Source organism: Falco naumanni, chromosome Z (assembly GCF_017639655.2).
Source record: "Falco naumanni isolate bFalNau1 chromosome Z, bFalNau1.pat, whole genome shotgun sequence".
Taxonomy (NCBI): Eukaryota; Metazoa; Chordata; class Aves; order Falconiformes; family Falconidae; genus Falco; species Falco naumanni.
This window is the reverse complement of record NC_054080.1, coordinates 7901415-7926994: the sequence shown is the minus strand read 5'-3', so window position 1 is coordinate 7926994 and position 25580 is coordinate 7901415. Positions and strand designations below refer to the sequence as shown.

General features: G+C 39.0%; 1 protein-coding gene across 4 annotated transcripts in view; it reads left to right on the top strand.

Moving 5' to 3' along the window:
* TTC37 (tetratricopeptide repeat domain 37) overlaps window positions 1-25580 on the top strand; it is a 50397-nt gene that overhangs the window by 2302 nt on the left and 22515 nt on the right. For all 4 annotated transcript variants that reach the window (XM_040578916.1, XM_040578917.1, XM_040578914.1 and 1 more), the window contains 21 exons: window positions 294-385; window positions 1036-1111; window positions 3132-3272; window positions 6570-6668; window positions 6765-6873; window positions 8667-8807; window positions 10505-10606; window positions 13499-13632; window positions 14304-14390; window positions 14477-14580; window positions 14689-14809; window positions 15958-16137; window positions 16926-17050; window positions 17506-17759; window positions 20786-20888; window positions 21681-21857; window positions 22795-22939; window positions 23095-23173; window positions 23290-23351; window positions 23470-23526; window positions 24662-24730. In XM_040578916.1, coding sequence (XP_040434850.1) covers window positions 294-385; window positions 1036-1111; window positions 3132-3272; window positions 6570-6668; window positions 6765-6873; window positions 8667-8807; window positions 10505-10606; window positions 13499-13632; window positions 14304-14390; window positions 14477-14580; window positions 14689-14809; window positions 15958-16137; window positions 16926-17050; window positions 17506-17759; window positions 20786-20888; window positions 21681-21857; window positions 22795-22939; window positions 23095-23173; window positions 23290-23351; window positions 23470-23526; window positions 24662-24730 — 2457 coding nt within the window. The remainder of the gene's footprint in view (window positions 1-293; window positions 386-1035; window positions 1112-3131; window positions 3273-6569; window positions 6669-6764; window positions 6874-8666; window positions 8808-10504; window positions 10607-13498; window positions 13633-14303; window positions 14391-14476; window positions 14581-14688; window positions 14810-15957; window positions 16138-16925; window positions 17051-17505; window positions 17760-20785; window positions 20889-21680; window positions 21858-22794; window positions 22940-23094; window positions 23174-23289; window positions 23352-23469; window positions 23527-24661; window positions 24731-25580) is intronic.

The window sequence follows — 25580 nt, the reverse complement described above, 5'->3', positions numbered from 1 at the left end:
CTTCTATCATATGACTTAGTGTGCTTTGTATACTGTGTATTATGCAGACAAGATTATGTAATATATAAAAGTTTCAAATATTGTTGGTATTAGCTAAGAAAGTGAGGGAAGCTTTTAACTTAAAATAAGTAGATTCAGGAGGCTGTACAGAAGTATCAATTTAGATTGTGCTCAGAGATTACTGCATTAATACTTGGCCCCATTGAAGGCAATGGAATAATTTTTGTAGGCAGCAGTAACAGATACTGTTGATGTCAAATATTAGCTTGGTTTCTTTTTTTTTCTTTTTAAAGGGATTAGCAAATTTCTATGAGAAATCCAACCAAACAGATGTCAAAGGAGACTTAGCAAACGTTTACCACAAGCTCTTGGAACTCTATGAAAGGTAAAGAGTTTTGAATAGTAGAATTTAGCGTAAGATTTCTAGTTCAGTGAATGCCATTGCTGATACATAGGATAGGCTGCTTTTTTTTTTTTTTTTGAAAGCCTTGTTACACCAGTGGGTCAGTACTCATTACTAATGTTTGCTGTATGTGTGTTAAGGTTTCTTGATCCTGCCCCTTTTGATAGGGAAAAGCTCTTGGAATAATTTTACTTGAGGCTAGTAATTTAGAGAATTCTGTGTCGTCCTGTCTCTAAACTTGCTGTCTTGAAGCATTCAGCTTTGATAGTTCACTGTCTGCATTAATAAGTCGGTCTATTTATCTCTTCTTTAAGGTCACAGAATGTATGTCATCTTGATTCATACAGCTATAGATCTAAACACATTAACTCTCAGCTGTCACTGTAGGTGACTGGAGTGTTCCATTTGTTTCCTTAATTTGAAAATTGTATAAAAATACAATCCCTTAAAGTAATTTTAATTTTTTTACTCAGTTACAGAAGCAATGTGTAAAACAACTAGGGAGATCTGTAGTATTTATTATAAATGTTTTTTTGGCAACTGAATCTAGTAACTATTGTCAAAATTTGAAAAACATAGGGTTTTATGGAAAACAAACTTCATCTGTTTGTGTGGGATTTTCTTCTTTCTAGTGGTGACAAGCAGAAATGGTATGATGTATGTAACAAGCTTGTGGAACTATATCATCAAGAAAAGAAGTATTTAGAGGTAGGTTGAGTACTTTACTTTCTGTCTTCTAACAAGGAATTTCCATTTGATCAGAACTAACCACTTTTCATCATGGAATCCCCAGTTTTTTGGGTCACAGACCACTTAAGATCTCCTTGTGGGCCACAGCCAAGAAGGACTGATTTTTAACTCAGTTTTTTTTCACTGTGTAAGACTTGGATGCAGTATATTAAACTGACAAAACCTGAAAAGGAATGTTAGTATACAGGCTGAAAGGGTGGCCCATCCTGTTTTATTTCTAGAAGTCGGCGACAATCCCAAATGCACATTTACATGTAGTATGTGGGAGTCGGGTGTCCTCTGCCTTAGCTTGGCCACTTCTACGTATTATGATTAGCTCTTCACCTGGGAGATGATCCCATCCTAGACTGTCCCTGATACTGCATGCCAGAGGGTAAGGTGGAATTTGTAGTCAACCTGAACTCATGCTTACATACTGCACAGCATGCACAACAATAAGGACACTAAAGCTGCTCCGGGGAAACCCAAGCTTCAGCCTGCGCAGCACTCCTGAAATCCGTGTCAGCGTCACCATTGCAGAAGCAGACGTGGCCCTTGTCAGTTTACCACAAGGTGGAGCTGTTAAATGCCTGAATGGTTCTACAGTTACCTTGCCTATAGTCCTTGCAGCAATATTACAGGACACATGTTTTTGCAGTTACGCTGTTCACTCTTCCTTTACTCTTTAATAAGGTTGCTTCTTACAGGGTGGTGTGTGGTTTCACTCCTTATTATGTTTTCCCCTTTTCTCCAACAATGGAAAATTAAAACCTTTACGTTATTACTTAACATCAGGCTCAAAACTATTATTGGCTCCGAAGCCTCTTTGTATACCAGATTCTGAAATGTAATTCAGTGCTAATAGTTCAGCATATGAAGGCTGTATGCACAACGGGAAACTGCAAGTTAGACTTCAAGGTCCTGTTGTCTTTTTTTTCTTTTTTTTCAGTTATGTTGACTTTTCCACTGTCCTGGTTTCAGCTGGGATAGAATTAATTTTTGTATTAGTAGCTTGTGCTGTGCTGTGTTTTGGCTGTGGTGTAAGAACAATTTTGATAACACATAGAGGTTTTTTTTTAGTTCTTGCTAGGTAATGTTTATAGTAAGGCAAGGACTTTCCAGTTTCTCAGTCCCTGCCAGCAAGAGGCCTGGAGGGTCACAAGAAATTGGGAGGGGACGCAGCCAATCTGGGCAGCCCAAACTGGCCAAAGGGATATTCCATACTGTAGAATGTCATGCTTAGTATGTAAACTGAGGGGATGTGGGGGTGGGGGTTGGCTGGAGCTGGCTGATCACTGGTCAGGTGCTGGCTGGGTGTTGCTCAGTGGGTAGCAAGCAGTTGTATTGTGCATCACCTTTTTGTTTTCACTTCCCTTTGGATTTTATTCCTCTCTCCTTCTGCATCCTTTGCATTATAATTGTTACTACTATTTTTTGGTTTGGGTTTTTTCTCCTATTTTATTTTAATTATTAAATTGTTACTCTCAACTGTTGAATTTTACATTTCTTTCCAATTCTCTTCCCCATCCCTTGGCAGAGGGCAGGTAGTGAGTGAGCAAATGCAGGTTACTTAGTTTGGGGCTGGGGTTAAACCACAATATCCACACTGGAATGTCAACATGGACTACTGCTGTTCTCTCTGTGTTCATAGTGCTGTAGATCCAACAACACTTAATTTTTTCTTCAGAGTTTATCGGAGAACTATTTAGGTTTATTTTTACTGTTGATTTCCTTCAAGAACTGGAGTCAGGAATCATACTCTGGATGTTGCCTTCCTTATTTACTGTACCTTGGAAGGTGGACAGGTCCCTTTGGGACTTGTTATGGTTTTGAGACTTGTTATGATTTTGGGACTTGGTACTGCTTTAATCAGGAAGCAGGTAAGTCTGGGTCGTTACTTTAAATGCTACTCTGTTTTCTACCCTAGTGTAGTAGAGTTGACAGTAATTGGAAAGCTTGTGTAAGAGTGACATCCTGGTTCATATGTTCCTCTTGACAGGTGGCTGAAACGTGGCACAAACTAATAAAAATGAAGCAGGAGGAAGGTGCAGAAAAGGCAGAGCTTCATCAGCTTTGGAAGAAGATGATCCAGTTACTGAAAGACAGTACACAGAACCAAGATAATAAGACTGAACAGCTGGTAATGTTTCTCACTGCTACTCATCTAGATACATATATGTGTACACTGCAGCTAGATTTCTAATGAAGCCTTAAAAACCATGCAAATCTTGTGACTATTAGTCTCGTTAATGTTCAATGGTACTAAACTTCTCAGGAAAAGGTGGGTAGTTTTACCTTCTGACAAAAACTGTGAGGGTGCAGCAGCTGCGGTGGGTATTAGGTGCAATCAGGTACCTAAATCCAAGCAGTTGTCCTGGAATTCCTTCATTAACTGCCTCCCAAGTTTTGCAGGAGTCTAGGTTTGCAGTGTAGCACAGTGATGCATTGTTCTGTCTCTGCATGTTATAAGAATCATCACTCATCGGTTTTGACAGGGTTGTGAGTTGACCCTGTCTGGATGCCAGGCGCCCACCAAGCCACTCTATCCCTCCCCTCCTGCCTTGAGACTTTGTGGCTTGATTATACTAGCAGTGTAGGAAAAGCAGAACAAGGAAAAATTTGATAATACTCAAATATTAAATCTACCATCACAAAGCATGATGCGGGCTTTTTGTTTTCTTTTGAAGGCCTTTGCTGTTTTTATAGATTTGTGCTGTTGTGGTGGGTTGACCCTGTCTGGGTGCCAGGCGCGCACCAAGCCACTCTATCCCTCCCCTCCTAACTGCACATGAGAGAGAAAATATGATGAGAGGGTCATGGGTCGAGATAAGGACAGGGAGAGATTACCCACCAATTACCATAATGGGCAAAATGGACTCAACTTGGAGAAATTAATTTATTGCTAATTAGAAGTCAGAGCAGGGCAACAAGAAATAAAATCAAATCTTAAAAACACCTTTCTTCCATCCCTCCCTCCTTCCTGGGCTCAACTTCACTCCTGATTTTCTCTCCCTCCTCTCTGCCAGCAGCACAGGGAAACAGGGAACGGAGACTGCGGTCAGTTCTTCACACATTGTTTCTGCCACTCCTTCTTCCTCAGAGGGAGGACTCCTCATGCTCTTCTCCTGCGCCAGTGTGGTGTCCCTCCCATGGGATACAGTCCTGCACAAACTTCTGTAACATGAGTCATTCCCACAGGCTGCGGTTCTTCACAAACTGCTCCAGCATGGGTTCCTTCTGTGGGACTCTTCAGGAACAGACGGGTCCAGCAGACCGTGGTGTCTGCAAAATTGTTCCTCTCATGTGTTCTTACTCCTCTCTGGTTGCAGTTGTGCATTTTTCCCCCCTTCTTAAATATTTCATCCCAGAGGCGCAAGCACTGTTGGTGATGGGCTTGGCCTTGTCCAGCGACGGGTCCATCTTGGAGCTGGCTGGCATCGGCTCCATTGGACATGGGGGAAGCTTCTAGTAGCTTCTCACGGGAGCCACCGCTGTAGTAGACCACACACACACACTGCTACAGAAACCTGCCACACAAACCCCAAACAGGAGTTCCCCAAAACAAACTCCCTCACCTTTCTTCTGAGCTTGAGGAAGTAGCTTTGTGCTGTTTTCCTGTTTCTTCGTACCTAGTGCTTATTCTAGATAGTAATGCTTTTGTTCAGGTTTTCTTCTGTAGATTTTAAGCTCTCACTTTTTAGGATATGTCAAAGCTAAATAGGGCAAAAGAAAAAAGGATCGTGAATTATACTGATCCTGTGTTTTCTATGGCCAAAGTTAATTTTGTTTTGTCTGATTTATCTGTTCTTGCAAGATGAACCTCCTTCAGAAGGAAGGGTGGAAATTTCTCATTTCCATTCTGGCTAGTAGCAGTGCTCCAGAAAGGTAGCAAATATAAATTGAAATAATTTCAGATAGCAGAAAACTGAATCATGATCTCTGCTATTTGAGAAGGCGAATGCTTTTAACTCTACAAGCTATTATAGAAAAAGGTGGTGCAGGCAGCACTGCTTTCTTTTTGGTACAAGAAGTTTACAAAAAAAAGTTGCATTAAATACCAGTTGCATAAATTTCACGTGCAGATCTACAGTTCACGTTACTGCAGTTTTGCTTAAAGCACCTGAACCTGGAAGGATGTGGCATTGAAGGCAGCATCGTATTTCACCTGTGACAAACTGTGGGCAACTTCTTGTTCAGCATGCTTGTTTGTAGCCTGTGCTCTCTGGTGCCTGTGTCCTCCAATATATATGGATTCAAGAAATACAAAACTAGACTTCTAGACTAGAGCAGAGGGAAGGGCTAACAGCTACCCGTAGAGAATAGTAACCTAGTTTTTGTGGTACTGAGTCCTTTGAATTGAGATTAGGTGTGGAGAAGAATCTCACATTTTTAGAAATTTTACCTTCCTTGTACCCACCCTGTGTTACAAAACAGCGTATTACTGCTTTGTCTTGTGTTGCGACGGAGGGAAGACACAGTCACTCAATATGAGTGATCAGCAGACTTCGTTTATTGTACCTTACAGTCACCTTTTATGCCTTCTTATAATTAGCTCATACATACTACAAAAGTTAAGCTCATTATTGGTTAGTTGCCTAAATACCAAGCCTGCCCCTAGTTTCTCTTCTGTAGTGACCTGTTCCCACCTGCAACATTCTTTTCCCACCGCGATCTTCGTGTTACTGTGTAACAAGAACAGCCAAGGATAGTGTATTTTTGCTTTACTTCAGGTAAGCTGAGAGCGATGTGCATTTTTGTCCAGCCAGCTGGAGTATGTCTATGTGACCCTTTTCAGCTAGCCAGTTATCCACAGTCTTGTACTAGAGAATTCACATGCTTTGGCTGCTATCTGAGTGCTACTTCGTGATAAGGAACTTGCTTCTCTGTTCACAGTACTAGTATAAACTTAACTAGTAGGATCCAGGTAACAACATGTATTTATCCACATAGCTATAGAAAACTGGAAGGCATATCCTGTGAGTAGCAGCTGAGGGCTCTGGGTTTGTCTAGTTTGGAGAGGAGGAGGCTGGTGGGCAACTTCACTGCTCTCTGCAGCTTCCTGAGGAAGAGAAGCAGAGAGGGGGGTGCTGAGGTCTTTTCCCTGGGATCCAGTAACAAGACACGTGGGAATGGCTGGAAGGTGTGTCAGGGGAAGTTTAGACTGGACAATAGGAAGCATTTCTTTACTGAGAGTGTGGTCAAACGCTGGGACAGGCTTCCTGGAGAGGCAGTCAATGCCTCAAGCCTAGCAGTGTTTAAGAGGTGTTTGATCAGTGCCCTTAACAGCATGCTTCAACTTTTGGGCAGCCCTGAAGTGGTCAGGCAGGTGGACCAGATGATCCTTGTATGGCCCTTGCAACTGAAATATCCTATTCTATGATGATAACATTTTCCTAGGGTCATTATTTGTTGCAGTGCTAATTATTTCTTATTGCAGTTTTTGACTGCGTTTGAACATGCGATGAATTCTGCTGACCCCATTCCTGGTGAAGACCACCAAAATCTTTACAAGGACTTTATTCAGTGCTTGTCAAAAGTAAGGTTATGTTAATCTGTCTTCATCAGTGAATAGATGTAATAGTCGACATGTGTTAATTCATACAAATAACTATTTATTTTTTTTCTGTTCAAGTTTCCTCATGAAACGCCTAAATTGGCAAAGGCCTGTAATGATATGATGGCTTTGTATCCTACTGTGGGTTATCCTTTAGAAGTACTTTGCTTGCACTTTATTCAGTCAGGTGAGTAGGCTGGATTTAGACATTTTGGGGCTTAAATTATTTCTTTTATAGTTAGTTTTGTGACTATCTTTTTAAAAGTTTTTACCCTTCACAACCCAATACAAGTGCACTATTTACTTCTGTGTTCTGTTTCTGCCTGTCTGGAAATGCAAAGTGTTTGGTCCTATGATTTGCTGTTTCTAGCTCTGTAACTGTGTGGTGACTGTAAAGTGGCACTGTGAGTTAAGTCCAACATTGACAATGTACAAAGTCACAAAGAAAGAATGCCTTACAAAACTTGAAAGCAGCCTCTCCAGATATGGTTAGCTGCTTAAGCTTAGAAGAGGAAACGGAGAATGCTAGCCAGTGCTCTAAGGCTGAGGACAGGCTAGATACAGGTTATTCTTGACACAGAAAATGTCTCTTGGCAAAAAATCCAAATGTTTGTGAAACTCTTCAAAAGAATGTCTGGCGAATAGGTAATAAAGAGATCTGTTTAGATACTTGTTCTAAGTAGTACAGGAGAACCTCTAAGGAAAAAAAATACCATAGTGTGTTCAGTAGTGCAGGGATCTGAAAGTATAAAATTGCTATTTTCAGTAGTTCACTAAACAACACTACAGTAGTGTTGGACACTTTCTCAGCATTTTCAAAGGTAGCTGCTGAGTTTTGGTCTTTTATTTTACTGTTTAAGACATCAGAAGTTGATTTCATTTCTTTTTGAAACAAGGAAAGAAAATCAGGAAAAATCCCTCTCTGGTTTAGATAAAGAAAAATAATTCTTCCAGCGTAGAGAATAGAAGGCCTTTTCTATTTTTTGAAGGTAGGCTTCATGAAATAATGTAAGGACATAAAACAAGAGAGAATTTTTCACTTTGATTGGAACAAGCGAAGACAAATGAGTCCCAGACACATCTCCACATGAGAATGCTTTACAGTTCAGAGAAACATGTAGAAACTAATTTCTAAAGGAAGAGGAGCATCTGATTGGCATAGCTCTTATACACCAATACTCTGACAACATCTCATCATCCCACAGCCATCTCAGGGTGGGGAGGATGATGCTTAGGTTTTAATAAGGCTGTTTTGTTTGTATTTGAGTCACTGAAACTGTGTTGTAGTACTCATAGCCCAAACTTGCGGGCTTGTAACTTGGGTGCATTATTAGTCACCTTTACCAAATGCAGATCAAAGGCAACCTTTAAGTCAAATGAGTCCATCATTTTTTAAAGAAAATAGTAGTTCAGAGACTGCTCAAGTCACAACAGTTGCTTTAAGCCATGACTGCCAGGTATACAATCACAGCTCAACACAAATGTTAAAAGTTCATGGCATCAGTTAAAATTAAGCCAAGACATTATGGGTTTCACAGCAAGACTGCTGCAGCAAGCTCATCACAACAAATTTGTAGGTACACAAGGCTGCTCTGGAAGGAAATTAGTTTGATTTAATTATGGCAGATTTTAACATGTGGGTATTCAGCTGGACTTACATGAGAACCATATGAAGGAATTAGTTTTTATTAATAAAGGAACTACACCTGTAGTAATTTAACACAACTGGTTAAAAATTCAGGTTTTGGACTGTTTTGTTTGATGCTACTGGGTATTTAGGTAACTGCTTAGGTAACTGCTTAGGTTTTGTGTTTGTTTTCAAGGTAGAGGGTGGTAAGCATGTAGTACCTTTGGAAAAAAGCTTAGTTAATAAATTAATTACTTTGAGCAAAGGATAGGGGTCATATTTATGTAGATAAGGTATTTTGCATTTTTTAAAAATTTAAAACTTTATAAAAATACTTCTTTTTCTGAAACCAGGTATTTTGTCAGAAGAGGCCCTGCATTGTTTCTCTAGGCTTTTGGAGATGGATGCAAGTAGTGGTCCAGGCATCATTGGTTTTGGTATAAAATGCATCCAAGAAAAGAAATACAAAGAGGCTGTTAAGAGTCTTACTGAAGGTAAATGTGTAATATGAGGTATATAAGTAATTTAAGGTAACTTGAACACCAGATAGTTTATGCTGGATATTTTGGGAATCTTATACTTGCATAATACTTTGCCAGTTCTAAGACAGCTGGATTTTAAAAGAATACTCAACACTTTCTGTGATTGGACATTTAAATATTTTAAAAAATACAGCTTTAATATAAGGCCTTTGAAGTCTATCATTACTGTTATAGTCAGCTTTGTAGTGTTTTGGTGTGATCAGCATCAAACTTTTTCTTAATGTGACCGTTACTGGGGAAATACCTAGGTGAAGCAGTAAATACAGCAATAGCAGTTAATGAGGGAATGTGGAATTTACAAAGTAAAATACCATACAACTTCTCAAGTCTAGTCACTGCATTTCTATACCTGAAAAAAAGTGACTTTGCTTTGAAGTTACATCATTTTAAGACCTTTTAAACACTTACATTGGGTAAACATTTTTATTGGGTATCTAAAGAGAAATACCAGAGGATTATTTTTTTTTTTACAGTAGCCAGATTCACTGAAGAATTGGCATGCTAACCTGTAATTATCTTGCTTATACTGAAATAGCAAAGCTCTTTGAAAATTATTCATAAGTATACTTGCGGGAAAATAAGACTATCCACTCTCACTGTTCTGGCCATGGGAAATTCAAAACAACTTATTGAGAAAGCTGGTTAAATAAACATTTGGGATCTAAGCAACCATGAGTCAGTCAGGCTGGGATACCTTGCTTACTTTCACCCAGGCTTAGAATCAGACTGTTTCTGAAATTGGATTTTGGAATATTCTACAGTATCTTACTGACAGTGAAATAACGTGTCTTGCCCAAAATATGAAATAAAAAATGTCAGGTGCTTAAGAGGAAAAGGTCTTCCATGGAAAGCAAATTCTTCTGGCTTAAATGACTGCTAGATGCTTTAACAAAACACACATCCTGGTTTTGACAAAAGATACATCTCCCAAATAGCTTTTTTGGTTTTATTTTTACATGTAATACTCTGCTCATGAAGGGGCCAATGCAAAGTTCAAGGCTCTTGATAAAATGTGTAAATGTGAAAGCTTGGAAGTAATGTCTTTTTCAGTAAGCCATACGTTTGCATCTTAGGCATTGAACCTTCAAGGCATTTATTTAATAGCAATATATATATATATTGCTATTAGAAGACTCAGATTCAACTTTGTTATTGAATCTTTAATTAAAGCAACTTTATCAAGAAGTTTCAGTGAAACAGTCTTGCCATTTTTTTGCTGTCTTGAAATCCTATAGGATTTTCTCTGGTTCCTGAGAAAAAACTAAGTGGTCTACGGGCTGCTGATGTTAATGTCTCATCAAAGTGAAGGACTTTTTTTCTTTTTGAAACAAAAACTCACCCTAAGCTAGTGTTGTGTATTTCCTCACTTCTTCCCCTTTTTATTTTCTGTATACTTAATATTATATGCAAATTTAAGCCTAAGAAAAGCTTATGTGCTTCTTAGTCTTTGCCTTACTGCATTGAGATCTGTATGTCTAAACCAGTTCAAAATAAGGCTCAAAGAAAAAAATAACTGCAAGTGTTACTATCTGATTGGTAATGTGTTTCTGATGGCATTGTATGTTCATACAGCATCTACACCAGCTACAATGTCTTTGCAGCCCTAAGCAACTTTTCTTTGGGCCTTTTAAAAACTCTTCTTCTGTTAGGTTTGCAGAAGACTAGTGAGTGTCCAGCAGCATGGCATTATTTGGCAGAAGCACAGATGAAAATTCACAAACACAGGGATGCTGTCCTGTCCTGCAATCAAGGTAACTGCCTGCTAATCAAAAGAGCAACTGCAGGGGTACACCACTTTATGTAGTTCAGCCAGTGTGGCCTTTACATTGTAGATATGAGTGCGCAGCATAGTCCTTTGCTTTTTGCAGTGTCATGACTTGTGCTGGTGTCCCGTGCTTCTCTTGGTTTAGGACAGCTGAAGAGCACCTTGGGCTGCTTGGTCTTAGGAAAAGAGAAAATACTTGGCTAAGCAGAACCAGCAAGCTGCTTGATGGTTAATATTTAAAAGGTTTGCATGTTCTGAAGTACTTACTTAGCTGGTGGTTGACCAACTCAGCCAAACAGCAGGTAATTGCCTGAAACCACAAGGATAGGTGTCAAATTTTTAGTCTGATAGACTTCATATTTATACCTAAGATTTTAATCAAGTTAATGTAAAATGCAGAAATGTTGCATAGTACAACTTAAGAAGCCTCACTTGAATGTAAATCTTCATCCATGCTAACTGGGAATGAAGGCACTTATTACGATCTAGTGGTGCCTGTCTGACCTGAATAGAACCATTATCTGATGGTTATAAATGAAGGGGCAGCCAACATGGACTTTTTTCTGACAGGGACAAACGTGATAAAAAACTCCACAAGAAAGACTTGATGAGGTAAATGTATGCAGACCTGGCTAAACAGTCATGGGAAATTGTAAAAAGCAAAGGGAAGTACTTGCCAGTGAGCGAGATTCAAAAAGCCTGTACATTTGGTTGGAGAAAATATGAAAACAGGAAAAAGTAGGTAAAAAGAAATTTGTGAGGTGATTGTGAGTGAGGTGATGCTTTTCCCATTTGTGTTCAGTGCGGAACAGCTCAGGGTGATTTCTACACCATGACCCTACTTTTCAGGGGATTCATTGAACAACTTGTCTGTGATTATAACATTACTAGAAGGTGCTACAAAACAAGACAAGAAAAATTAGCATTAAGGAACTGTAGGATCCTGACCTAGGAATTGACAGAGGAACAGAAAGAGGAAATTGCTGAAGTACTAAAGGGTTTATGTAATTGACTGCTTAAACTGTCTTGGCACCCAGATACTTGGAGGTAGGTAACATGATCCTAACTTTTAAAAAGGGTTCTAGGAAAGATCAGGGAAACCACCGACATGTCTGGTATGTTTAGTGGTTGAATTAGTTAAAGATGAAAGAACAGAGTTAGAGAGTTTATGTAGAAGAATTGTTCTGGGGGTTAGACAACATGGCTTTTGTAAAGTAAAATTGGTTTTGTAGAACTCTTTGAAGGAGTTTACGAGCACATAGGCAAGGGAGATGTGATCAGACTTCTCTGATTTCTAGGTGGTAATTGATAAGATTTTTTACAAGACTGTTAAGGAAAATAAGCCGTATTGGGTTAAGAAGTAAAGTTGTAGCATTGAGTGAGTTTTGTCAGTTTTACATAAGTTAAAAGCTAAAGCACCATATAGTAATAATGCTTGTTTTCAGGCTGGAAGGAGGTGTCCTTGATGTTTTCACTGATATTTGTGTTGTTCGTTCTCTTTTCTAGTCATTCATGGTTGTTGAGTAATAAGGTTACAAAGTTTGCTACTATTCAAAGCAGACTGCAAAACCAAGAAGTGATTACCAGAGAGGGTAACTAGGTGTTAAAATAATGAAAAAAATTCCATTGTCTTAAATACAAAATCATGCAATTGTGGGAAGAAATGTTCCCGCAAAGCTATCCTGCAGTCTTGTTGAAGTGGAGAGCAGAAAGGTCCTCATTTTGTATGAAAAAATATGACTGTTTCTTTCCCCTTCTATTCTTTACACCGAGTTAAATGTTAGGAATTACAAAGAGAAGGGAATGGTTAGTGAAGCAGAGCACCAACTGCAGCTGCTTTAGGAACTTCAGCAGCCTGTTGAAATCTGTGTGTGGTTTTGGTATCCATCCCCCTCTTCTCAAAAAGAAAGTAATAGTAGAAGTTAATAGCCTAGTAATAAGGATGATCAAATGTATGGAAAATGCAGCGTATGAGAACAAGTAAATAGCCTGTAAAATCCTTTTCTGGCCTGGAGAAGAGATGATTTTGAAATCTGTGAAGTTGGAAGTGGTGTGGAAGATAGGTAAAGATAGGTGTTTTGTTTTCCTGTGTGAGGTCTAGTTAGTACCAAATGAAACTAAAAGCTGGCAGGGTCAGAAAAAATGAATTAAGTTTTGTTTCTCAGTGCAAGATTTAAGCTAAGCTATTGTGCCTTGCTAAAAGATGCTATTGATGCAGAAAGTTTCATTGAGTCCAAAGAACATGTGTAAAGTTGAAGAGAATCCTGGAGAAGCATTGTTTTATGCTTGGCCTGTCTTACTGGCTGTATCAAGTCAGACAGAAGTTAATCATATGTGCAAATAGAGTTAATTGAGTTACTCTGAAAGATCTTGCCTTTGGAGAATGCTGAAGCTGAACAGACATGCACTCATTTTCTGAGGTACTCTGTGAGAGAAGTAATCAATGCTGCATAGAAAGGTACAAAAGTTACCTTTGCACAGGCAGAGAGTTAAATCCATGGTTTCAATAATACTTATTTAAACACTGAAGTGTAAAACAACTTGTTTATTGAAAGGTCATTGTTTTCTCAGAACACGTATCAGAAAAATTTAGCATTGTCTTTGTAAGGCCAGCAGCTAGAAAGCAATCAGTCTCTCCATGTGTCTGAAAGGAACTTTCTAGAATTGTTTTAACCTTTAAACTTGAACGGATAGAAATTTTACAGAACAATTTCTTCAGTGTGGGGGATAGCAGTCAAAAAAAAAAATGTTCTATTAAGTGGTGCTCTACTAGACTGAAAAAGTGTGATTAACAAGATTTAAAAAAAGGTGGAAACATGGTGCTGTTTGTAGTTCCTTTTCCTGTCTTTACTTGATGTAACTTTTCTGTTGTCAACAGCTCTTGAGGCTTTTCAAACTCCTGAGGGCCCTAGTCTTCGGTGGAAGAACCTTATCCTTCAGTTGAAAGCAGAGGCTTTGATTAAAATAGCTGATGCTGATGCTGCAGAAGAAGCCATTAGAGCACTTGAGCAGGTATTTTCATAGACTAAAAGGTATATATTCTTATTTTAAAAAGTGCTCTCATCTTTCTGTTCTAAAAACTCAAGCTGTGTATTTCTCCCCTTGCCATCTGTTTACATTGTGTAGTTTAGACAACAACCAACTGTGGAGTAATCCAAGCACTCCATCCTTCTCTGTCTGTGTTTTGGGTTTTTTTCAGTCTTTGCTACAACTCTTTTTTTCACTCACAACACTAATTTTGGAAGCTGTCACTTTTGACCTTGTCTGGTCTTGCTCAGTGCTGCTGGGTTCTTGCTGGTTCTATGGATTTTATTCATCTTAATTTGAGTTATTGTTACAATCCTGTTCGCGATGTTTTTCATTCATTTGTCATTAGTAAAGAACAAGAGCATATTACCTTTAAGATTGAATGATTAAGCTTTAAGCAGAAATTGCTTTCCCTCTTTTTTTTTTTTTTTTGTCTCACAGTTTTTTCACTATTCAGACTTCTGTACTTTTGTCCTTGCTCTCTACAATCTTCTACCTGTTCTCCATCAAAACTATTCTGTCTAAGGCTTTGGAAGGGTATTCTATCTACATGATTTCTTGTCTTGTATCTTCATACAGTCTGCCTACTTTGACACCTTTGATTTCATAATCTGGGGAGAGAATAACTTCGTTGTGTCTGTTACCTGGTTTTCTAGATTGTGGATGCAAGCAGCGATCCAGTGGTTTTGGCTGTCAGAGGTCAGGCTTATCTAAACAAAGGTTTACTGGATCAGGCTTCAAAGGTTAGTGCTGTATTGTCATTCCTGTAAGCAAAATAGAATTTTTGGTTTCATGGAAGTAACTAGAGAAGAATGACATCCTTTTGCAGGTTTCACAAGAGCTTCTGTTGTCCCACCCTGATCTGGCTGAGTCCCATGCTCTACAGGGTTTCATCCATTACTCCCAAAAGAACTATGAACAGGCAGAAAGCAGGTAGATTTATTTATTCCTTCCTCCAACAGGGAAATGTCGAGAGAATAGAATCAGTGTTTTGCAACTTCTGAGAATTTGTCTGATCTGACCTCTGTTCTTTTTATTTAGTTTTCTAAATGCTATTGAAAGAAAGGCCGAAATTGCGGAGTATCATCAGTACCTGGGGCTCACATACTGGTTCATGAGTGATGAGACAAAAAAAGGAAAAGCGCTTACTCAGTTCTTGAAGGTAAAAGCTGCTTTAACTATTTGTGTGGGATTAGTGTTTTACATATCAGAAACAAATATGGAAAATACACTGACTGGAGTGACAGACTTGAATATTCTGCTTGTTACCATTTATAAGCCTCCAGAGCCTGTAAACCAAGTTCAGTTGTGCAGAAAGGCATTGCAGGGAGCTGTGCAGTTACCTGGGATCTCTCTGCTTCTGTTCTACTCTTCCACCTAATTCTTGAGGCCTTTGATTTAGCCAAATGTAGTGGTGATTCTCTGAATCTTCTGTCCTTGAGATTTTTAAAGTTGAGGCTTCTAGATGACCAGTGTAGATCTTTGAAGACATTTTGAAATGGGGAAGGCAGAATTCAAATTCGAAAAAAGTGAGGAAGAAATTATGAGAATGGTGTTAAGAGTCTCAATGCCTGTCCAAGGGAGTAAGTCTGCAAAACCCTGCAATTCACATGCTTTTCCTCATCTTTGGGTTCTTGGTGGTTGTGGCTTTTTCTCTGAACATAGGTAAGAATATGAATCCAAAAGATTTGGTCTGATATCTTTATTGGGGACTTGGAAATATGCAAAATAAGGCTGTAGACATTGTAAACTCACCGTATAACTTCATGATAAGTGTTGGCAACTCAAATCATTGCCTGCAGTTTTCACTTTGGTAACAGCAGAGTATACTGGAGAATGTAGTTGAAGTGAACAATACTTTTGGTTCTAAACTGTTTTATGTGAGGTTTTTTGATTATTATCAAAGCTGTTTGCTGTGAGGGGGCTGTGGGTTTCTTAAGTATAAACAAATCTGCCAAGTGTATCTAAAAAGGAACTTTAGAAAATGCTCGAGTTAATTGCGATATAATGCTGTAAGAGTATGAGCATAATGATCGAAATGGCATAGAAAATGATGGCATGTAGCAAGCTCAACTAGCTTTTTAGTATTTCATGTACAAAATACTTTGTGTCATGGGTTTTGTAACAGATTTGCAAATATTTAAAGCTCCAGTAACCTCTGACATCTTAAGGTTTGACTACTCAGATGTATCACTGAAGAAGCTTAAATAAGTTGATAAGCAGAGGTTGAACAAGTAGTTATCACTGGACGTGTCTGTCAGTATAGTCCTTTAAAATGCTGTCTCATATTGTGTTCATATTTTCTTATAGGCTGCAAAATTGGACAGATACTTGGGAAGTGCCTTTCATTATTTAGGTAACTACTACAGAGATATTGCTGGAGACAAAAGTAGAGCTCGTGGTTGCTATAAAAGGGCTTTTGAGCTGGATGGAACTGATGAAGAATCTGGAATAGCAGCTGTAGACTTAAGTGTGGAACTTGGAGACACGGTATTGTACATTCAGGGCTTTGGATTACTGCTGTTTTGTTTTTCTGTTAATCCTGCTCTTTTAGGAATCACTTCAGGTTTCCGCTGTATTTGAGTATAAGATTTGAAAACAAATGTTCTGTCATTGCTTAGCTGCTTTCGCAGTTGAACCTGCTTCAGTTTTATGCTTCAATTCCATTTTAAATCTACCTGGGGAGAAGGATAGGGGAACCAAGCATAACATTGCAGTCATCGCATATGTGAGTCAGATGAAGGATTTTTTTCCGTAGGGACCATGAAGAGAAAGTTGATTTTCTTTTCGTGTTTAACTCGGGCCACTTCTCTCCATCCTCCACCTTGCTGCTTTCAGGAAAAGCATCCAAGGTCATCAGAACATTTAAAAAATATTTCTTATATAGCATTGTATAAAAAGTTCTTAGCCTGTGATATTACAGAGCAAGAAGGCAATCCATACTTTGACAGACAGCATTTGAACATCTGGAAAGTCAGTCTGTCTATTTGCGGCAAATATTTGTACCCTTCTTTAGTGTAAAAAAAAAATTCTCTACAAAACTTCCGGAAGCTACTGTCTCTTTGCAAAGACAGGTGCATAAGAAATAATCATGTGTTTGGATATGATAATTTCTTCCTCTAATCTGCCAGCTTTAAAAAGCCCCTGTAACATTGTTTCATTGCAGTAATTAACAGGTTGGACAGTTTAACAATTTGCTGGATCAAGAGTATTCTGTAACAAGAACTTAATCTTTGCACATATGTATGTTTACTAACCTGGCATTGGTGCCTTGTTAGGACACCGCTCTGTCAATCCTGAATGAGGTAACTGAAAAAGCGAGTCCTGGTACAGCAAAATGGGCCTGGCTTCATCGTGGACTTTACTACTTGAGAACTGGTCAGCCATCACAAGCAGTGGCTGAGTAAGTGAACTGGTGTTTTAAGTAATTTTCTATAAATTTCTATCAATTTCTCTAAACCCCAGTAAAGTGGCCTTTGATCTTAGCAAGTTTTGAAAATAAGTTAGCTGATTATGGAATGGCTTGAACTAAACAATGGGAAATGAGTCTGAGCAAGCTGTGTCCTGTGTTCAGTTCCAGAATTAGCACAATGTAGTCTTTTCAGCATAGCAGTGTTCCATACTGACAAGCGTGGTGACAGGCATAGACAAGCACTGTACAGCACTGAATAATGAGCCAAGACTGGGTACAACATCTAATTTGTGTAATGTGCTCTGAAGATGAGAATGCTACTATACAGTGTTTAAAGTTCTGTATAATTGTGTCCTGAGAACATTTAATGCAAGGGAATAATTTGTTTATGTTAACTTACTTATATCACCTTTTATTTAGATAAATTTATATCTTGATACTTGCAGTTTGCAGGCAGCTCTGAGAGCTGATCCAAAGGATGCCAACTGCTGGGAGTCTCTAGGGGAGGCTTACTTGAGCAGAGGTAGCTATGCAACAGCTCTGAAATCCTTCAGGAAGGCAAGTGAGCTGAACCCAGCGCTTGTGTACAGTGTTTACAAAGCTGCAGCCGTTGAACAGATTCTAGGCAAATACGAGAATGCTATAGCTACCTATCAGCAGATCTTAAAGAAGACAGAAGACTATGTGCCTGCACTGAAAGGTAATTTTAATTTCTCCCTCTGCACGTTTTAGTGCTTCAGTCTTGTGGAGCAGTTCTTGGTGTATTGTGATTTTCCTGCGTGGAAGGATAGGGTTGGATTTCAGGTATGTAGAGCACTGTGATCCCCTGCATGAAAGTTAGTATGTAGTAGCCTGTGAATATCTGGCAAGCTCTTAAATCATCATGCATGGAAGTGATTATTTCTCTTTCAAGTAGGTATGAAAAGTAGTTACTCCTGTGTAGCTACCAAGCCAAATGGGTAGAAGAATCAAAGATAGATAGAGGAAGCAAGCTAACAGTGCCACAGTTTCACCTAAGCAGCCAAACACTGGCTCAGCAGGCAATGGAGCCAGGCTACCATTTCAAAGAGATGGGCTGTACTAATTGTCTGCTGCTCCTGATCGTGTATTCTTGCTTTATATATTAGCCTTAGTGATTCAGACCCCTCTGAGCTTTCTCAAGTGATGAAAAATAGCAGGGAAGTACCCCAAGAAGTCTCACAGGTGTTAGAGGTGGCAAGTGTACAGCTGGGAGCAGAGAGAAATGGGAGAACTGAGACTCCTTTCTGGTGATAGAACTGCGATTCTCAAGAGGTATAATATTGGGAGCCTGTAACATTCTGGTAGAACCAAACCATTTGGTTCACATTCTCTGTGCCACTTAGTCTTCAGTCATTCTCACCTCATGCATCTATCTGAAATAGATGCTGTTTACTGCTTGGTACTGGTATGAATTTAAGTTATGGAGTGTTCTTTTGTTGTGTGTAAAGTCTTTAGATTTTTTCGAGTAAATGTAAGCAATTATTTTAAGTCAGAACTGTTGGGTTATAATTGCAACAGTAAGCATTTCATCTGAAAGGGCTACAGGGTGGCTGTCCCTCCACCTTCTCATAATTTTGTCGCTTGGAGTTTGCCAGACTGAAGTGACATGGCAAAAGCGCTGTGGTGGAGTTGGAGAGTATTGCACATAGGCAGTTTTAGTAGTTGAGGGGCAAGAAGGCAACAGCTGACTGCAGCAGCAGTTTGTAAAGGTGTTGTATAGAAGTGTGCATGTGTATATGGCTTTTTCAGTGTCTGTAGCTGACAATTGACAGCATTGCTTAGAATAATATGCTCAGAGGGGACATACACACATGGTATCAAGGTTTCCCCCCTTGCAGTTGCCTCTATACTTACTCTTCTCTTAAAGTCTCCTAAACCTTCTGTCGTAATCTCTGACATCCTAATCTCCGTTTTGTTAGCTCCAGATCCTACTTTGAGGCTGAAAACAGTCTTCACCTTCTTAGTGACCTTAATGTTTAGTCTCATATGGTGTCTTTTGTGGACCTGAAAGTCTGAAAAAATAATTTTGAAAATAAAGAACTCTGAAAGATTAATCAGTGTTCTTTTGGTGCTGTTCTGGTTAGTTTAGACTGTTCCTGCATGGAGTTGCTGGAAGCATAGTCTCCTGGTAGGTGAGAGAATAACTATAGTGATGTGACTTGAATACATCTTTTTGATTTTTTTGTTGTTTCTGTGTTACTAAATGTTACGATTTTTTTCTGCCTCTGCTCCAGCATATCTTTTAATACATAATTTTGGGGAATAAAATCAATGTTGTTTTTAGATTACAGAGCTTCTTGACATCTGAGAAGCTCGTGATCTTGGGACTTCTGTGTGTTCAAGGCAAATAGTTGGTGGGCGCAAGATAAAGATGCTTGCAAAACATGACTACTGTGATTAGTAGTTTGGAATAGGTACAGGGTAAGATAGCATGAGGAAGGTAGCTTCACAACTGTGAAAGTAGTACTGAGAATTAATAGTACTCATGGCCAGTGACTTAACGCCAGACAGAATCACTACTATTCCAGCAAAGAGTATAAAACAAGCAGTTATTTTATTGGTTCCAAAATGCTGGAAATCATGATGTTAGATTCAGTTCATTTTTAACAGTTAGGTTTATTTGTGTATGTGTTGAGTTGACCTTGGCTGGATGCCAGATGCCCACCAAGCCACTCTAGCACTCCCCTCCTCAGCAGAATTGGGGTGAGGGAGAAAATAAGATGGAATAAACTCATGGGTCAAGATAGAGGAAGTTTAGTAAGGCAAAAGTAAAGGCCGTGTGCAGAAGCAAAGGAAAATAAAAGATGTACTCCCTACTTCCCATCGGCAGGCGATGTCCAAACACTTCCCAGGAAGTAGGGTTGCAGTACCCTTAGCAGTTGCTCCAGTAGGTGAACATCGTAATAATGAATGTCCCCCCTGGCCCCGCTGCCTCCTTTCTCTTAGCGTTCGTTGCTGAGCAAATGTCACATGTACAGAATATCCCTTTGGTCAGCTTCAGTCAGCTGTCCTGGCTGTGTCCCCACCCAAGATCGTGCCAGCTCCCAACCTACTGGTGAGAGAGGATGTTGGAGGGACATCTTTCATGCTGTGTGAGCACTGCTTGGCAGATGCCAAAACACTGGTGTGTTCCCACACCTTTCTAGCTACCACTACAAAGCACAGCACTAGGAGAGCTGCTACAGGGAGAAGTAACTCCCTCTAAGACAGACGCACTACACTATATGAAGTAAATCCTTACGTAAATAGGATTAATGTTGGTTTCAAGTCTTCTTCAAAGAAGGGTTCCCTTTTTGCCTACCTTGACGTTCTTCTTTTGGTGTTATGGCAATGATTTTTGACTCATGTGAACTGGAAGGTAGTATATTTGTCAAAAACTTACCAATGCAGAGCAGATTTCTCATGAGGGCTTTACTTAATACTTGAGGAGAAACCCAAAGCTTAAATACTATGTTTTTTATAATTAATTATGTTTAATTTAATATACAAATTATTCTAGAGTTGATGCTTTATAGAATAGGTTAAAAGCAAAGTCTCTGTTGTGAGCACTGTGGGTCTTTTTGATTTTGGCATAACCTGTGCAGCGTATAAATCTTTGTATCATGCAGAATACTGAGCAGGCTTCTGCCCTACCACCACACCTCCTTTATCAAGCATTTCATAACAGCATCTCTTTTCATATAGAATATTTTCTCTTATTCTCAGGACTTGGTGAGTGCTATCTCATGCTGGCAAGATCAGCCCTTGATGACTATCTTGACAGGAAAGCTGTGGATTACATAGACCAGGCTCTTGAATTTTTTACAAGGTTAGTACCAAATATTCAGTTACTTCATTTCTACTGGAATTGTAGGTTGACAGGTGGAAGTATAAGAGTTAAGTGTTTGAGGATTTTCAGTTAAACCAAATCAAATGGACCAGGCTTCTAATGTAGAAGTAATGAAATTACTTACTTCTAATCTAGAAGTAATTTCAAACTTATTGAAAATGGTTTGGATAATACATTCTGGACTTGGGCTGCTTAAATGAGCGGTAGTTACAGAGCTCTGCAGTTTCTGTTTGAAGATGCAAAGGCATTTCCTTTTAACCAAGTGTGAAATGACACACAATTCCCTCCAGTAGTACTGTATATATGGGGCTGGGAGGAGGGGGTTTCTATCAAAAATGGTGGATCCCTCTCTCAATCTTTTTTTTTTGCATTTCATAGAGAATGCTTTAGTGTCCTAAATTAAACCTTGGGATAGCTGCTGTTATAGGCTAAGGTCCATCAGGTTTCTGCAAATGAGTCATGTCTTGTTAATATAACATGTTAATGCTCTGAAATGCAAGAGTGGGTGTCATCAGCTGATATGTTGATAATAGCAGATTTTCAGAACTGGCTCTTAGTCCCAACAAAGTTAGGATACATTGATGTTTTGTAGTTTCTCTTTTGTTGGTTATTTTTGACCTTTTAGACCTATATCTTGAACAGGAGGAAAACAACAAAAAACCCCACAAAAATCCACAACTTGTTTGTTCAAAGTGGTGAACTTTCTTTTAGGGCAAGATACTGAAGTGTCTGAATGGGTGTTGTGCATGTTTTCTATGCCATTAATTACAGAGCAACAAAGTACCGTCCTGATGTATCTTGCCTTTGGAAACTGCTGGGAGATACCTGTACTAGCGTGCATGTTATTTCACCAACCAAAGTGAATGTTCAAGTTCCAGGATACCTTCTGGGTCAAAATGCAGGCAAACAGATTCTGAAGAAAATTAAGCTGCTCAGATTGGGAGGAAGGTAATATTTTTTTTTTTATCAAGAGCTTGTGTGCAGCTCAAGATTATAGAGTCTCAAGTATTCTAGACTATTTCATTTCCAGAAAATGAAAGACAAGCTGGTCTGTCAACACCTGCCTATCAAGCAAAGATTAGCAAGGTGGTAAATAGACTCATGCTTCTTCCAAATTGCACTACTCCTTTTGGGGTGTTTCCTGGATTGCCACAGTGGCTGTGAACACTCTTCTAGCACCTGCTCTTTGTTTCTGTCTGCAGAGCATGGCTACATCCTGCCTGTCGTTCAACAAATTGTGCCTCTTTGAATGAAGTGGTTGCGATAGTTTCTAATTCTTTCAGGACTACTAAAGTACTTTAAGCTTTCTGTCTGCACTACTTCCTTACGAAAATGTTACCAATTCTTGCCCTAGGTATGGGGTCTAGAGTATGTTGGAAGAGGAAATCCCTTGTTTCTGGCCCTGGAAGCTTGTGATGGGGGAATACATTTGTAGTATTTCTGTAGCTTCTTCTGTGACTGCCTCTGTGCAGTTGGATGTGGAAGGCAGGAAATGCAGCTGCTTAGTAAATCTCAACCACGATAGGTGAAGTCAAATACTTCCTAGGGGAGGTCTGATTAACTGTAAAAATGACTGATACTTGTTCTAAGTAAAAGCGTGTGTATTGCAACAGACAGAGCTTTGATTTAATGCATAATCTGCGGCTTCACAAGTGATGGGCACTGTGGACTGCCTTTAGACCAGGATAGATTCTGTCAATATAACTGTCTGAATGAAAATGTGTTAATTGCTTTAATTTGCCCTCTTCTCTTGTCCGTTTCTTTTTGTAGTTGTGCATGTTTGCTTGGTTTAGGTTTTTAAGCCCTCTTTTGAATGTTTTTTCAGCGTTGTGCTCTTCACGCAGAGAGGCCTGGGATAACGCTTCTGTGATTCATGTTTCTGTAGGTGTTACGGCAGAGCTTTAAAATTGATGCCTTTGCCTAGCATATGGTGTGATCTTGGAATAAATTTTTATCGACAAGCAGAGCACCTCACAGCAGTGGGCACTGATATGAATGAGATCAGTGAACTGCTAGAGAAGTCTTTACAGGTATTGGTGGTTTTTCCTGTTACATTCTTTAAAATTTAAATTGGTGTTAGGGCTTGTATGTATATGCTCTGTCCTCAATATCTAAGTAAGTAAATGTATAAAGTCCTAATTTTTGTTCTTCTAGTGATTATAATTCACATTTGATTTTCTTCCAGTGTCTCAAAAAAGCTGTGAGGCTTGACAGCAAAAATCATCTTTATTGGAATGCACTTGGTGTCGTTGCTTCCTGTAGCGGTAAGTCTTCAGCAAAACCCCTAGTTCTGTAATACGCTAAATTAGAAGGCAACTTGAGTAATGGTGTTTATGAAATTCAGTTAGCTTTAGCTTTTCTCTTTTCTTTCCCCCCTCAGCTATTGGGAATTATGCTCTTGCTCAACATTCGTTCATCAAATCTGTTCAAGCTGAGCAAATTGTAAGTGCTGTAGGCAGCTGCCATCTGTTTCAAGTGGGCATTTAAAACTACCCCGATGCAGTGTTATTTTGGAGTATAGTAATGATACATTCATTTTAACTTTATTTGTTCTGTCTAGAATGTTGTTGCCTGGACCAACCTGGGGGTATTGTATCTGGCAACTGGAAACATTGAGGTAACTCTCTTTCCCATCCTCAGATACAGTTTTCCATTTGTTGTTTTCAAGTGAGTATACAGGGGTGGAAGTGTGGGCACCCAGTGAAGGTTGTCCCTCTTAGATTCAAGAAATTTACTTCCTTTGAAAGAAATTAAATTGGCACCTGTACCTTGCCTGAGACATGCAAATAAGTTAAATACTTGTTCTAGAGGGAATAAGTATATGTGAAGTTCTGCTGAATCAGCAAGGTTGCTTTCCAGGCAACTAGATGGAATGAAAATTGGAAAGACTGAGAAGTGGTTAGTCAAACCAGTGCACAGCAGGTTTGACCAAGAACTTTTTATTTGGAGGTTCATAAACTGAACTTCTGGTTTTTGAGTTTCCCATAGATAGCTACTTCCTGCTTATCAGCAGATTTATGATTTGCTGTAATTCTGTGTAACCTTCAGAATGTCTGGAGAAAAATTAGAGTACATCTTAAGTGTACTTAAGTCCAGGGTATTCATGCAGCTAAAACTTCATCGTGTCCTATTTGCTGGTCAGAATTACAGAAATTTTGTTTAATTTGAAATGTGATGGTCAGAATTACTTTTAATAAAAATAACTTGGTACTACAGACTGCTTGCTGCTTAGACTTTGTTCACATTGTGCCACACTGAGGGAGGAAATCTAAACATAATGCAGTCCATTAGGGGAAGATGACTTGTGGGTGGTAATCAGTTTTCTCATTTTGAAAAGGTGTTTGTTTAACTGTTTACATGAAGGAAAAGCAGATTTCCAAAACTGGATCCTCCAAGACTCTTGATTTTAAAATAGTGATTGTTCCAAGCATTAATCTAGCTGCTGAACTCTTTTATTATTATGAGAAGGAAGTATATTTGGAAAGGAGGGAAACTTCAATCTTGTAAAGATTGGGGTGTGTGTGTGTTTATTTGTTTGTTTTAGGGTTTTTTTTTTTAAATAAGACTAAACTGATTTATTTCTCTGGACAATGCATTGTTCTATGTGGTACGGTAATTTTTTTTTAGTAGTGACCTAATTTTCTCCATGAAATCTCTTCCAATACTACTGCATGTCAATACTGGTGTATACTCAAAAGTGCTTTGTTACCATGCAAGACAGTTCAATAGCACTGTTATCTTTGGTTCTGCAGCAAGCTCATGAAGCCTTCAAGATAGCCCAGTCTCTGGAGCCTTCTTATTTACTGTGTTGGATTGGGCAGGTAAGATGTCAAAAAAAATGATAAAACTGGGCACCAAAAGCAGTTGTTAGTCAAAGAGAGGACTTGGGCTCCATCCTGATAATTGGCACTTAATCATGTTCCTGAGAATTAAATATTTTAAGTAAAGGGAGCTTCTGCTTCCCTTCAGGGCGGATGGGACCCTTTGTTTCCATAGTGGTAATACTATGAAAGCTACATTCATCAGATATTTCTATATAATGTTTTTCTGGTTGATATTGTGAGTTCTCTAAGAAACTAGCTATTAAAAAACCAGTCATTGTTTGTGCTCTGAAGCTTTTATTGAGCATTGTCAACAAAGCACAGTCTTCAGAGGTGCTAGTTATTTCAGCTTCAGCTGTACCACTAGCTCGTAACATGGCACTGCATAACTGTCTTCTCAGACCCTGCTTTAATACCACTGTTGGAAAGAGCAAGTCTCTAATGTACCTGGGCCAAAAACAGTTCTTACTTCCCGGGAAGTCCCTTCCTGACCCTACCAGAAGGTTGGATATGCTCCCACTGGTATCTAGGCCATCCGTGAACAGTAGAAATCTTGTGACTCATACTTTAAGGATCACTTCAAAATCCAATGCTGTGTACTTGCTAATGATTTCTAATTGAAACTGGATTCTAGGGAAGAGCTAGCACCATAATGTTTTGAAATTAAGCTCCTGACAAATGTTATTGTAAGTCGTGCTAGCACACACAAAGTTTTTGTCCTGAAGAATGCAAAGTAGCAGCAGAAGACTTCTTAAGTTTCAGGTATTGATACACTGATAATTGCTTGTGCTCCCTTTTAATTGTGTTCATTTTATTGCTAAAACCAATGTTTCCTGGACAGTGTGAGGGA